This window comes from Myxocyprinus asiaticus, chromosome 50 (assembly GCF_019703515.2).
Source record: "Myxocyprinus asiaticus isolate MX2 ecotype Aquarium Trade chromosome 50, UBuf_Myxa_2, whole genome shotgun sequence".
Classification (NCBI taxonomy): domain Eukaryota; kingdom Metazoa; phylum Chordata; class Actinopteri; order Cypriniformes; family Catostomidae; genus Myxocyprinus; species Myxocyprinus asiaticus.
This window is the reverse complement of record NC_059393.1, coordinates 16,105,751-16,120,596: the sequence shown is the minus strand read 5'-3', so window position 1 is coordinate 16,120,596 and position 14,846 is coordinate 16,105,751. Positions and strand designations below refer to the sequence as shown.

The 14,846-nt window shown below is 39.5% G+C and overlaps 1 protein-coding gene across 1 annotated transcript in view; it reads right to left on the bottom strand.

The window, feature by feature from the left end:
* The window catches only part of LOC127439051 (neurocan core protein-like), a 106,076-nt gene that overhangs the window by 33,654 nt on the left and 57,576 nt on the right, over positions 1-14,846 (bottom strand). Inside the window, exon 8 of the mRNA XM_051695075.1 lies at positions 13,161-13,277. Within this exon, the coding sequence (XP_051551035.1) occupies positions 13,161-13,277 (117 nt within the window). The remainder of the gene's footprint in view (positions 1-13,160; positions 13,278-14,846) is intronic.

Sequence of the window (14,846 nt, the reverse complement as noted above, 5' to 3'; positions counted from 1 at the left end):
TAACCAAGATTAATAATTTCTTTAAAAGTACTGTTCATTGATAGTTAATGTTAACTATTGTATATAACAAATGTTAACAAACACAACCTTATTGTAGTGTTACCATTTAATGTCCTTACCACATGGAGAATTGTTTTTTTCTTCTTTGGTTTTGAAACATAAATCAAACAAAGGTTAGTCAGGTTTATGCTTTAAAACAAGAAAAAAACAGTTTGCCAATTGGGTAAGAAACATTAATTTACTCCAGTATATATTCTCAGAAAAGTCTCTTTGTCTTACACAATTTTGCTTCTCAAGTAAATTACTCTTGATTTTAAGAATGAAAATCTTTTTTTTTTTTTTTACTGGAAAACAAGACAAAAATACGAATGAAAAAAATGAGCAGTGGGTACTCAAATCCACACTGCCCACATGAGCACTACATAGCTCTGACAATAGCACAAATGTATTTATTTTTTTCTCCCAATTTGGAATGCACAATTCCCACTACTTAGTAGGTCCTCGTGGTGGTGCGGTTACTCACCTCAATCCGGGTGGTGGAGGACAAGTCTCAGTTGCTTCCGCTTCTGAGATAGTCAATCCGCGCATCTTATCACGTGGCTCGTCGTGCATGACACCGCGGAGACTCATAGCATGTGGAGGCTCATGCCACTCTCCGCAAAACACGGACAACTTACCACGCGCCACATTGAGAGCGAGAACCACTAATCACGACCACGAGGAGGTTACCCCATGTGACTCTACCCTTCCTAGCAACCGGGCCAATTTGGTTGCTTAGGAGACCTGGCTGGAGTCACTCAGTACACCCTGGATTTGAACTCGCGACTCCAGGGGTGGTAGTCAGCGTCGATACTCTCTGAGCTACCCAGGTCCCATTAGCACACATTTTTAACTTTAATGCATGCTGTGCTTTATTGCAATCCATTTACAAATGTACACCTCAGTAAATGCATTCTAAAAAACACATAATAATGTAGCGGTAAATATTTCAGGATGTACACATCAACTGCCTCTAGTTTCTCAGTCGCTATATAACATTTCCTCAACACACGCTTACCAACTGGGCATCCCTCCCTCTGGAGACAAAAAGTATTTTGGCAAATGCCTTAGGAAAACAAGTGTCCTGAGAGCCGCCTGGATAGGACATTCATCAGCAAGAAAGGTTGCATCAGACAAACTGGGCCAGTATTTGTGCTGAAAACATCTACAGTTGTACACTATAGCTATGAGGGCAGCCTAACCTATTCAACCCTGTCCAAAAAGACAGAGCCGCCTGACATTGGCTTTCTACGCTAGGCCACACTCCTGAGTATTTTCCACAGTTTCTAAGGGCCAGAAGATACTTAATTTCACATTGGCCAGATTTATGTTTTCAATTTCAGTGGCTGCTGGGGCATTTGTAAACGACGTGCCAAATAAAATGTAAATAGTCCTCCCTTCCCTTCATAAAAGAGACCTCAAACACAATCAACTATTTCATGACCAATGATCCATAAACATTTTCCATGGGATCTTGAGTCCACTGTAGAATCTAATAACGGGCCGAGAAGAAGAAGTAGATCAATACCACATGCAATGACTTTCTCCACAAGAGCACGAAAAGTTCCCATGGATTACATTTTATCACGCTGTGCTCCTGGGTTCAAATAATAATGATTGAAAATGTAAATGCCTCTGACAGCGGCGGACAGCAGTCATTTGCAATGCATCACCTATCTGGGGTTCGGTGCATCTATATCCTCAGGGCTGTTAGCACCTCTAAGCCTTTGCTGGAAAGCCATCAAAGTCATCCATCTCTTCCATGTAAACAGAAACTGAACCATTGGACTCTGTGCTCCGCTGCTTTGTGCCGACTCAGAAAGTACATCATGGGAGATGATGACTATAAAATGCCTTTGATGAAAAGGAATAGTTTAAAAGAGCACAAAAATGTATTTGTGAATGTTTATATTCAATTTCAAACTTTTCAGTTTTGTCCTTCCAAACTTTCTGGAGAACTCTGTTTCCCCCGGAGAAGCCAGGAGTTTAGAAAAGCCCTGAAGATGTATGACAATGACAAGACAACCCTGACATTCCCTTTAAGGATTAGAATTGTCAGCGGCGATGACATTCTAAACGAGAGCATTGAAATTCCAAGCTTTCAGTGACAATATTTTATTACTCTTTAACATTTGAAAGATAAATTACACTTTTTCAGAGGATTGTGTATCCTGTTTCTGTTGATAGTCTTCTACATAATTGCTTCGGCAGTTCAAGAATAGCTTTATCAATGTGGAACTAGTGGGATAATCAGCAAAAGCGAGCAGTGAATAAGAAAACAAAAACGGAACAATATATACTGTAAAGCCTGATTCATACAATGGAAGAACAAATTAAAGCACCCTTGGCAAATGAAGCCTTCGTTTATGCTACATGCGGCATAATTTCCAGATGCTTCTGCTGTAGCTACGCAAGCTCGATTTCTTGTGTTGTTGCATTCCAAAATGTGTCAGACTGCGTACACAACACAAGTACGCGATGCATTCTTAACGCAAGGAGCACTATAGCAAACGTTATTGTGAAATGTCAGCTCCTTCACTGAATTTTCTCTTTTAGGTCAACTACTGTACTGGCAGATCAACAGTTTGAAGAGAATATTGCTAAGCAGTAAGTAAAGTCAATATATATATAGCAACTTTCATGAATAATATCACAATCGATTTTATTGATCATTTTGAGATAAACATAGAGGTCCATAAGCAGATAGTTTAAACATGGAAAATAGACCTCAAGGTTTACTGCAGTTGCAAAGGATATTTTCAAATTTCATCATATTATATTAGATGGATGATACTCGCTAGTGAAGGGCTTAGGATTGTGTACATTTTTGCAGTGCTATCACCCTCTAAATGCATGTAGGATGTTTTATTTAAAACTCAAGTGACTGGCTCAAAAAAGTTGTCTCTGGAACTGCGTTCCCAGAACCAAGATGTCAGGATGCAGGTTACAACCACTGAGCATCTGCAATTAAATGGGAAATTGATGTACCCTAAAATTACCCCATACATCCCCTATTAAACATTTTTGCATCATTCAAACATATACACCTTTTCCCATTGTATGAGTGGGTTCTGGTCCCATAGAAGCCATGAAGTAATCACGATCACATAAATAATTTTGATCTCTGGAATGATTCAGATTCTTTTTGCCTCTAAATTATTATTTTTACTTCATTGGTGGTTAGATTTTGGGGTTTGGGTAAGAGATTAGGGTTAATAAAATATGCATTCCTGTTGACTGTATTACATAATTTACAGCTAAAACTAACTCTCTTTTGGCACCACCCTGAGGACATTTCACCTAAACAGCACTTCCAGCTTTGGCCACTGGGGCAGTGGTTTGAATTTTGGTAAGCACAGATGGATCTAAGCAGCAGAACATTCGAACTTCTGTTGCCGAATTCACAGTGTGACCAGTCTCACAGGTCCCATGGGTATAATCTGAAGTCTTTCATGTGTTTATACAAATTAAATTAAAGGAATATTCCAGGTTCAATACAAGTTAAGATCACACAAAAAAATTTGGACTCGTACCTCCTTTTCTTAAAAAAAGTTAAAATCGAGGTTACAGTGAGGCACTTACAATGGAGGTGAATGTGGCCAATTTTTGGAGGGTTTAAAAGCAGAAATTTGAAGCTTATAATTTTATAAAAGCACTTACATTAATTTTTCTATTAAAACTCATGTATTATTTGAGCTGTAAAGTTCATCGTTAAGTAAATCGTTGTTTCTACAATCGTTTTAGGGTTTTATATTTTGTTGACATTTTATCGTCATGGCAATGAAGTTGCACAATTGGCTATAACTTTACACAGAAAAGGTTAGTAAGTAATTTTATCACACTAAAATCATGTTTACACACATTTTGTCTTGTGGCTATACTTTTGAAAAAGTGAGTATTTGAACGTAAAAAAATCGGCACCCATTCACTTTCATTATACATCACTGGAACCCAGATTTGAGCTTTTTTTTATAAATAAAAAAATTATGGGCAAGTCCAAATAAATTAATTAATATATGCCGCAAATGGTGTCGACTGATCTTTACTTGAATTGAACCAGGAATATTTCTTTAATGTTTGGAAGAAAACAACTAGAAGGCCTAATATGATGGTCTATGTCGGCTATAAAGCACTTCGATTCAGCCAAGGGCAGCATCTTTGTTAGCTAAAGTCAGAGAGTGTCCAGGTCACTGCTGACAGAGCTAGTGCAATAATTCGGGGAGCGTTGCAGAAGCTAATGAGTAGAGGTGTCACAACATTTCAAACTGTTGCTCTACAGATCTGACAGCGCCTCTCTTCTCTCTGTGGTGTGGGGCGGTAAAACTTGCTCTCAAAGCTGTGTTCAAGCACTGAACAAGATAGAGAGAGACAGAGGGAATGGAATAGAAGAGTGTAATGTGGCGCAAGATATATGCAAGAGGGATAGAGTGAGATACATCAGTCACGACCCAAGCTCTAAAGGTTTCCCCTGACCAGATCAGACGCTCTTGTCTAGGCAGCCAGAGGGCTTACAGAGCTAAGGGTAGATTCTGTAAAGCCCCTCTAACCCTGACGGTGATTCAATCCATGCGGCTTCTGGGATCTCACACAGGAATGAGGAGCTTTGCCATACTTCTGCAGGTTATAGAGAAAGTGGGGGAATTTTAAGAGCACACTTTGAAACTCAACGAAGTTCTAATCAGTGCTTGAGTTTAGACATTGCTCTTGAACAGAGGTACTGCATTATAAATGACAAATGTATGAACAAAAAGAGCTTTAACTCCCTTTTAACACCTTTAACTGCATCAAAATCAATCAGATATCAGCAGAACGGGTGAATCCTGTATCAGGAGAACAGGATCAAGAAAGATGTTTAGAACATTGTTTCTCAGTCATGCTCTTGGGTGACTCCCAGCGCTGCACATTTTAGAAGTCTATGTTTTGGATGCTTCACATTCGCCCGTGAATTTCGCAGTGCAAAGGTAAATGTGACTGCGCCTTTAGAATTTGGCCAAAAGGCTGTATCTTGGATTGTGTATTGGGATTGTGTATATGAGGCCTGCCTTTTGTATGTAGGCAGCTCACTAAATTTTGGAGGGCTCTTGTAAATAAAACAATGCGAGCACAAAATAAATGTTCCAAACCCACACACAAATTGGGTGTTATATTAGTAACCTCTAAAATACAAAGGAGAGCCCTCAGGAGTGGAATTGAGCAATACTGGTACAGCATAACAGGTTACTCATAAAGTAGCTAATCACTTTGCAGTGACGGTTAAAGCAGTCCTTTAGTATATCTTTGAGTGTTTCTTCCTTCTTTACCCCAGCGTGGGTGAAAGCTCAAAACCCCAGCACACATTCACGTGATAGTGGTCCCGGTAATGGGGAGATAAGAGGTCCCCTTGTGCCCTCAACACATGATTCATTTCCAGAACTCATCCCCAGGACAACACATCCTGCCTGCCAGAGTGATAAGATGCTCCAAAACCCAGACGCTGACTTCATAGGAAATCAATTTGTCCCCAAATGAACAGTAAAAGAATGGGCTTTACAAATTCCATTCCCGTACTGCTGCAGAAGACCATCACATAGAGGATGGATGACATTGCTGAATAAGCAACTGGAGGCCTGCACACATCGCCTACATTTACAGAGCAGAAGAATATGGCTGTCAGTTATGTTTTAGAGCACTAAATGTAGCTGTTTTGGAACAACATGTATTGTGAAATGTGCTATGAGAAAAACTGAAATGCGGTTACATTTACACACAGTTCGGATATATAGCTGACTGGTTGCCCACTGAAGCAAAGCAGTTTTGAGCCTTGTCAGTACCTGGATGGGAGATCTCCAGGGGAAAACTAAGGTTGCTGGTAGAAGAGTTGTCAGTAAAAGGCCAGCGGGGGGTGCTCACCCTGCGGTCTGTGTGGGTCCTAATGCCCCAGTATAGTGACGGGGACACAATACTGAAAAAAGGCACTGTCCTTCGGATGACACATTAAACTGAAGTCCTGATTCTCTGTGGTCATTACAAATCTCAGGGCACTTCTCATAAAGAGTAGGGGTGTAACCCTGGTGTCCTGGCCAAATTCCCCCCATTGGCCCTTATCAATCATGGCCTCCTAATATTCCCCATCCATTAACTGGCTCTTTCACTTTACTCTCTCCTCTTCACCAACAGCTTGTGTGTGGTGAGTGTACTGGCGCACTATGGATGCCATCGCATCATCCAGGTGGAGGCTGCACACTGCTGGTGGTTGAGGAGGGGGCGGGGGGAGCAGACAGTTATCCCATCAATAAGCGCTACCCTGATGGCTTTCGCTGTTGTGCACTGTCTCCATGTTTCTATCCGTGTCCCCTGCTGAACACGTTTAGATGCGCTCTACAATATGGAATGGCCTTTCTGTGGGCCCCCACTCCAGTTCGGGGCCCCCCTCAAGCCCAGGCCTGGGACAAAAGGTCCACTTTGTGCGCAAGTATGCATATCACAATGTGTAATCGAATATTTGAAGGAAGGACATCAGCTGAAGAAGTGTTCAATACACATCGCACAACAACAAATGCAAAACATCAAAGCCAAATGCAGTTTGATTAACGTGTATACATGCTGGACGAAGCTGAGCTATAATCGCATTATCTGGGTCTGCTTCACAAAAATTGTCAAACAAAAGCATCTAAATGACATTATGAAAAGACGAACTATTGTTTTAGTCCAAAAGAAATCGAACTTTTAAAGTGCATGTAAATGTACTGACTGTGTGAATGTAGCTATATTCATGGCAACTTCCATCAGTGTTGTTTTAGTTGCAGCATAAACTGTAGCAATGTGGCTGTCCAGAAGTGTAGTTTTTAGGCAGCCAATTTCACTGTGTTTGCGTTTGCTCTGCCTTCAACAATCCTGTTGGGCTGCCAACCGGGCCGCCCTCTACCTGTCTTTGCCAACATTAGTTTGATGGACCAGATGGACCTGAGGATGTTTGTGCACACATGTCTGCTCAGACACCCTGAGGGTGCTCAGATCCACAATACCCCTTGTGCTGGGCTACTTGTCAGAAAATGAAGAATGATTGTCAATGATTTGTTGATCACTTCTTCATGCAGGATTGAATGTGCCATGGGATGATTTAATGAGCCGTTGGTGATGGGCGGGGCCGATCATCTCTCTTAAAGAGCAGCAGTGCACAGGGGAATTGGCTTGCCCACACAGACTATCAATCACCGGGCACACCGTTGTGTGTGACGCTGCAGTGGGCTGCAGCTTTCTGTTGCAGAAGAAAGCTGCTCTCAAATCCACAGCCCTGGGGTTTCAGGGCAAAATATTAGTAGGGCAAACTTCATTCATCTTTCAAATGCTATTATGGAGGCTGATGTCATTGCAATAGCACCAGTCAATGGTACTCGTTATTAGGACACAAGGCCACTGAAAGGTTTATTTTTGTATGTTAAAGGAGTAGTCCACCCAAAAAGGAAAATTACAAAATTTGTCATGTTCTTTCAAACCAAATAGCTGTTATTTTTTCCCACAAAAGGAGAATTTTGAAGAATGTTTATGCAATTTTTTTCCCAAACAATAACTGTTCATAATAACCATGGCTGGTTAAGCTCCGAAAATGACCCCCCCCAAAAAAGCCATAAAATTAGTCGATACGACTCATGCTGTTATCGCCATATATTCCTTTTGTGTATTATATGTGCAATAAATTTTGGTGTGTTTTGTAATATCTGGAGCTTAATAGCAATGGAAACTGATATTCTTCAAAATATCAATTTAGAAGAAAGTAATACAGGTTTGGACAAAATGAGAGTGAGCAAACAGAATTTTCATTTTTGACTGAACTATCCTTTTAAAAATAATGTTGCTCTGCATTAGCAATTTGATTTTCTTTTAGTTTTTTCTCAGTACAGACATCTAAGGTTCCAACAACTTAAGCTAATGTTACAGTATGTAAAGGTAAAAAAAAAAAAAAAAAAAGGTTAACGGATCATACTTATGACATTATTTGTATGAGATAAAAGTTCTCACAATATAAAGGAAAAAATTCTTAGTGCAACATTGCACATCATTTAAACTAGATTTAGAACAGATAAGTAGGTTGGCAAATTTCGATTTCAAGACGTTTTCAGGAATGTTATGCGAATCTAACTACGTTCACCACATGTTTAGAAATCTAGACTTTCTCACGTTCCCACAACCACAATGTATTGTTCAGACATAAATGTATTAGCTGGGACATTGGTTTGTAAATGTGTTTGTCTGTCTGCCAATATGTTGTGCGTTTTCTGGTGAAGAGGGACTGAACTAAGCCGTGGAGGAAGTGCATTCGAGGTTAAGGGTGGAGAAAATACATGGGAGTTTGGTGGAGGCAACGAAACATATTACTGGAGAAAAAGGCTTGGGGGATAGAAGGGTTGCTTTCACTCCATTTTGGCAGTGCATTGCAATTTTAATACAGCCTCTCTGGCAAATAACAACAGGCCAGAGGGGAGAGGGGTCAGAGGAGGAGTACTGAGAAAGAGAATGGAGTAGTACTGGAGTGAAAGAGAGAGACTGAGTGAGAAAAAATTATATTACAAGGGGATATGCTATATAATATATATTTAGAAAGTGGATAGTACTGGCTCTAAAATCTCATCGGATAAGCCACATTCAAAGCCATTGTAAAAGAGCCAATACACACAGACCTGTGACCGTGCTTGAAAATGAATCAATGCACTAAGTTGCCTGGCAACCGTAAACAGCCTACAGCTAATGAACTGTATTACTAAAATTACCAAAATAACCAAAATTTCTGATTGTTTGCTACACTACTATTCACAAACTTGGCAAAGACCTTCAGACTGTTCAGAATCAGGTTGCTATGTCTTTTGTAATTGATAATTCTAATGGTTTTCCCATATAAAATATCCCCCTAGACATACATTGATGAAATATTTGAACAGGCCAAGAATATTCAAACTCAAACTGTCAGAAAATTTAAATGTAAACCAACCCACCCATCTATCCATCCATCCACCTATCCATCCATCCATCTCAATAAACACTGCTGTTGCCACCATTATATAAAAACAATAAGCCACTCAAGGCCATGTCCCTTACAAAAAAGTACTGTGGTGGTACTATGGTACAGTAATAGTTTCAAAAAGTAATACCACTGTTCCCTTATATGTACCATGGTACTAAATAATTATCATAATCATATACTGTACGTGGTATTTATATGGTACTTCAAGGTACTTCAAAGGGTACATGTCCAAAAACAACATGATATTGCCAAGATACAAGTTCAAACAACCATGGCAGTACCATGGTGCTCTTTTGTTAGAGACATTACAGTGATTGTCCACCATTAAAACAGATTTAAGAATTTTACTTCATGTTGTGCCTTAAAACATCCTTTAAATATGGTAAAATCACTGTAACTCGAGGCCTCTTGCGGCTTATTGCTTCAATATATACGGATTCAATATGTAATAGTAACCAATATGCTTTACCAAAATGCAAAAATGGCACACAAAATGACACTCGTATAGACTCAATCTAGATCCATCCAATGAGAATGTAACCCTTTCAAGTGCATATGATTTTTGTGGGAGGTTAAATTGCTTCTCAATCTACACATATTAACTGCCTTAAACAAACTGAACAGGTATTGACACTGAATCAAATGGGCCAGCGTTAAATCAGTCTGGCTTAACTCTCCTTGAGAAAGAAAACAAAACGAGTCCAAGTTTCTGTGTGAAAGAGAAAGAGGGTTTAATTTAAAATGATTTGAATATGCCTTGACTCTAAAACTGTATTTGCACTATCCAGCTACCACAGAAACATTAGCTATTTCCCCTGCAGCCTAAATAAATCTGATGGACAGCATTTGTATTTGTTTTTTTCAATTGTTTTAATGCACCAAGAAACCTCCCATGCGCTATTCGCAGACGTATGACCCATAAGTCATTCAGTAACATCCACTTTCATTAGGAGATCTAAGCATGGTTGATTTACAGTTTAGCTTAAAGGACCTTTAACTCTGAAATGTAGAAACTGAATTCAAGAGGTGATTACCTTCAGCTAATTGTTAGTACTATTAATGCTAGGGAGGAAATTTTCCAAATAATTCTGGCAATAACAAAATTAAGGGAGGGAGTATGTAAATAGCTGCTTAAGTCCCTCCGTTTTATTAATGTTAACTGTTTCTGTGACTATCAATTACAACAGAATATAAGACCAAATCCACATTAATACATTTTTGTTAGAAAATGCATTGATTTCACTATGTTTACGGCTCTCATCCACACTGGAACAGCTTATACTACAACCAAAATGAAGTGTTTGATTTGAGAGTAAAGAACGACTTAAATTTCCATCTGTTCATCACACAAATTGATCGCATGGCTTCAGAAGACATGGAGAACAGTGCAAGGGTCGTATTTATTACTTTTTATGTGGTTTTATGGTGTTTTCTGTCCTTTTTGTCAGAAAGACTGTAACTGTGAAGACTTAAAGTTTTTCCATTTGTGTTCCACCAAAGAAATAAATTCGTATGGGGTTGGAATGATATATTGACAGAATTTTCCCTTTTGGGCGAACTATTCGTTAAAGTTGTGAATTACCCAGAAAATTAATTTAACAATGTTCTATCTCATCATATGTCTGGGATGGGGAAGCTTTGAGTTTTAAGTTGTATCTCATGCTTGAGCCCACCCAGTTAAGGACAGCAATCCAAACCCCTCAACATATTGTTACACCATTCTTGAATGTCAAATGGATTTGTAAACTCAGCTGTTCTTTAAATCATTCAACATTACCAAACTCAGGGTGTGTCTAAATCCAGTTTGTGGGTCTCTGAGTGAGCGCCCCATAGAGGTTGATGGACAGACTTGTCTGGCTGATGTTGGCATATGGTACATCTGAAGAAAGTGATCTTGTCCCTGCAGTAAGCCTCTCTGCTCTTCTTGTAAATGTTTCAATTGTCCGGCAGATTCAAAGTCAATAAACTATGCAAGGATCCTAAATGCCTCCCAAATAACTGCTGAGCACAAGCTTAGTCCCAAAGGATGGTAATATCATGTGGCAGCGTCAAACATAGCCAAAGACTACAGTGAAAACTATGCACAATCAAAATGTTTAAATGAGATAGAAACAATTTCACATTTTCTGAAGAATTGGCCTAAGTAACGATCACACTGTGAATTCGGCAACAGTGGGTCGCAAGTTCTGCTGCTGAAATCGGTCCGTGCTTCCCGAAATTTTAACCACTGCCCCAGTGGTCAAAGCTGGAAGTGTTGTTTACCAGTTTCCAAATGAAATATCCACAGGCTGGCACCAAAAGTGAGTTGTAGCTTTAGTTTTAAATTATGTAATACAGTCAACAGAAATGTGTATTTTATAAACCATATGCCCTAACCCCAACCTTATACCTAACCATCAGTGGAGTAAAAATGTAATTCAAGAGCAAAAATTTAAATATTTGCTTATGTTAACATAATTACTTCCTTGTTTCCGTGGGATGAGATCCGGTGTCTCTGAGATTGCTTGCGCAATGCGCTATCTGTAGCGCCACTTATAAGTGATCATGACTGAATAATGCAAAAGTGTCTATTGGCCATTTGATTTTAGGTAACATTCATTTCTGTAGCACAAAGTTTAAGTATGAACAGCAGTAATAGTACTATTTGTCTTGGCAAGCATCACTTGTAAATATTGATATACAAAAGGAGAACACTATCCTTACGTAATTCATTCCTTTCTCTTCTACCTTGACTGAAGGGATCAAGTGTCAGTACAAATCTTGGTCAAGAATATGCAGTAATGTGTAATTAACCCTGTGCCTTTGGCTGTAATTAATATTACACTCACCACTAACACAAAATCGCTTCACAAACACACTGCTTATAGCCAGGAAAAACCAATTACTAAACCACCTCAAGGAACTATCAATGCCTAAAAATGCTGGAATTACATAAACACCAAATCGTTTTCTTGAATGCCATTTAAGTCAAAAACCTGAAATGAACCCCTAAGGCTGTGCACAATGGTAAACAAATATGCGTTTGTGATTTGAATCCATAAACAGCTTGTTAGCAAATGCTGCAGTGGTTAGCATTACATTGTAATACTTATTGGCTGAAGTGCTATGGACGAATCGACTGTTTTTTGTTGTTTAGCATAATTCACATATCGACTCGGCGGTTGCCATGTAAAAAGACTGATAATGAGAATAGGGATAATACAGCTTTGCTAACCTTTGACCTCACCTTTGATGCTTTTTCTATTACGCTTCAGTAATGACACCTTATTATGGCTTCTGCGGTCTGTTTCCCCTATAATGGCCATGAGATAACCATAAAAGCTGCAAGATGGGTTGTGAATGCCATAACATGATGTCTAAAGTTACAATTCTAGTTTCTCCATGTCTCTTTTTCTACCTCCATATGTCCCTCTGTTTTCTTTTTATACAGCACAGCCTGGCCCTCTTGTTCTGAGCGTGCTCTCATTTTCTCAAAACCCTGCTAACCTCCAGAGCAGCTCCCCCTTCACCTGTTCCTTTTCTTGTCTGACAGAGAAGAACGAGCTGTGTTCAGCCGTGTCAGATCACACAGCCATGTCCTGTACAAGCCACTGCACCATTTGCTATCAGGCATCTCTGCCTCTTTAAACCATTTTCATCAGCAGTGCTACCGAGCCGTATCGATACAATGCAAATTGATGGAGTCACTGTTACATTAATAATTGTTCGGAAAGTCATTACATACACGTTTTGACGTCAGTTGCAATGATGAGCCATTTTTGAATATGGACGCAAGTTAGATACAAGCTTCGGTGAAGGTTTAAGATAATTAGTCAATAACAAATTTTTACCTCCAAATATTTCTGCTTTTGTGTTCCACAGAAAAAAATAACAGCATACGGGCTTGTAACTACAAGAAGTGCCAGTCAATGATGACGGAATTTTCATTTTTGGGTGAACTATTCCTTTAAGTCTTTGTCTTGCTAATCATCATATTCATTGTTTCTACCATGGGCGTCAAAGGTATAAACCAGCGGTTTTGTATCCAATTTTATCCCTCTGCATAAATTGAAGCCCTGTGGATCCTTCAAAAGTCCTTGACCTCATGTGCCCTGACCCTTGCCCTCTCTCTTAATCCACTCACCGATCTCACAGCTCTCTCCAGAATAGCCCTGAGGGCAAATGCAAATATAGCCCTCCCCCTCCGTCAGACAGCTCCCACCATGCAGGCAAGGGTTGGTCTGGCAAGGATCATCCTCAACTGCAGAAAAAGAAAAAAACAAGGAAATGAATCAGACAGGTTTAAAACATTGGAGGACAGCTTCCAAGAAAGGAATTCTAGGAAAAGTGGAATTCCAACAACCAGGTTTGTAGGGGAGCAGATCAATCAAAAAAGCTATCAAGGAGCTGTGGCTTAGTGGTTAGTGCATGTGCTCCAGACACAGTCAGTAAATTTAGATTTAGTCCGTCTTTATAAAAATCCGATTGGTATGATTTCAGTCGGACTAAAGCATTTCTATGACATTTTAAAAGGCGAATTATTATTTTAGTTTGGCTGAAATCGATTTTTAAAGTGCGTGTAAACGTACTAACTGAGTCTTGGTGCATACAAGGGAGATGCAAGTTTGAAGGTTTAAGGTTAGGGCAAGTGTAACACTTAGTGCTGAACTGGGGCTTCAATAACATTCTTTTCCTCTGAATTTAGAGGTAGTTCATGGTTACGGGTTTGGGTCAGGTTAGGGATAGAGTTAGGATTAGGAATATTTTTGTTTACAGGCTGTTCCAGAACCAACAAAACATACTGATCCAGGAACACGTCATTATTGATCAAATTATGTTCACAGGTGAGAAAGGGGGTGGAAAATCCAGACTGATTACACTGTGAATTCAGGAACAGCAGATTGAAAGTTTTGCTGCTGAAATCAGTCTGCGATTACCGAAAATTAAATCACTGCCCCCAGTGGCTGAAGCTGGAAGTGTTATTGAACATATGGGCTGTGTGACCTCCAGTTACTGGGTGAAATGCCACAGAGTTGCACCAAAATTTAGTTTTTTTTTGTGGTAATTGATATAATACAGTCAATGTGAATGCATATTTTATTAACTCTAACCCCTAACCCAAACCCCAACCCTTAACCTAACCAACACTGGAGTAAAAATTTAATTTTAGAGAGAAAAGGAAACTTTGAATCATGCTCATCATTACTTATATGAATGCAATTACTTCCTGGTTCACATGGGATAAGAACCCGTGTCTCGAAGGGCAGTAGCACTGCAGGAAAAGGTGAAAACGTTTTAATTGGTGCAATTATGTTTGATGGGGAATGATGCTTGTCAGTAATTCGGCTAAATGGGGTTGGTTTTAGGGTACATGATCTTTCTGAAGCAACATATGGATTTCTCAAGTGATCTTGTTGGGAAAACTCAAAGGTTACATTCATGGTAGAACTCTGTTCAGCTTCCACTTACCTAACTGTCAGAGAAAAAAAAACCAAAAAAAACAAAAAAAACATAGGGGAGCTAAAGCGCATGACTTTCTACAAGGTGAGAGATTAGCACAAGTTTGATGTCATCCCCCATTCATCATGACAGATATTTTGCAAGGAAGGACATTGCGATTCACCATGTCTGCCTCTGATGATCCGGGCCTTCATAAGTGACCCGATCATCGCCTACAGTAGCGCCGCACACTTTTGTCTCATTATGTCGCATTATCATAACATTCCTGGGTCATAAACGCACATTATTCATGTGAACTACAACTCTTTAAAAACTTGCGTGGTGAAAATTTTTGGGGTGTGGTGATAAATGGAAAGTTTCACAGATTAAG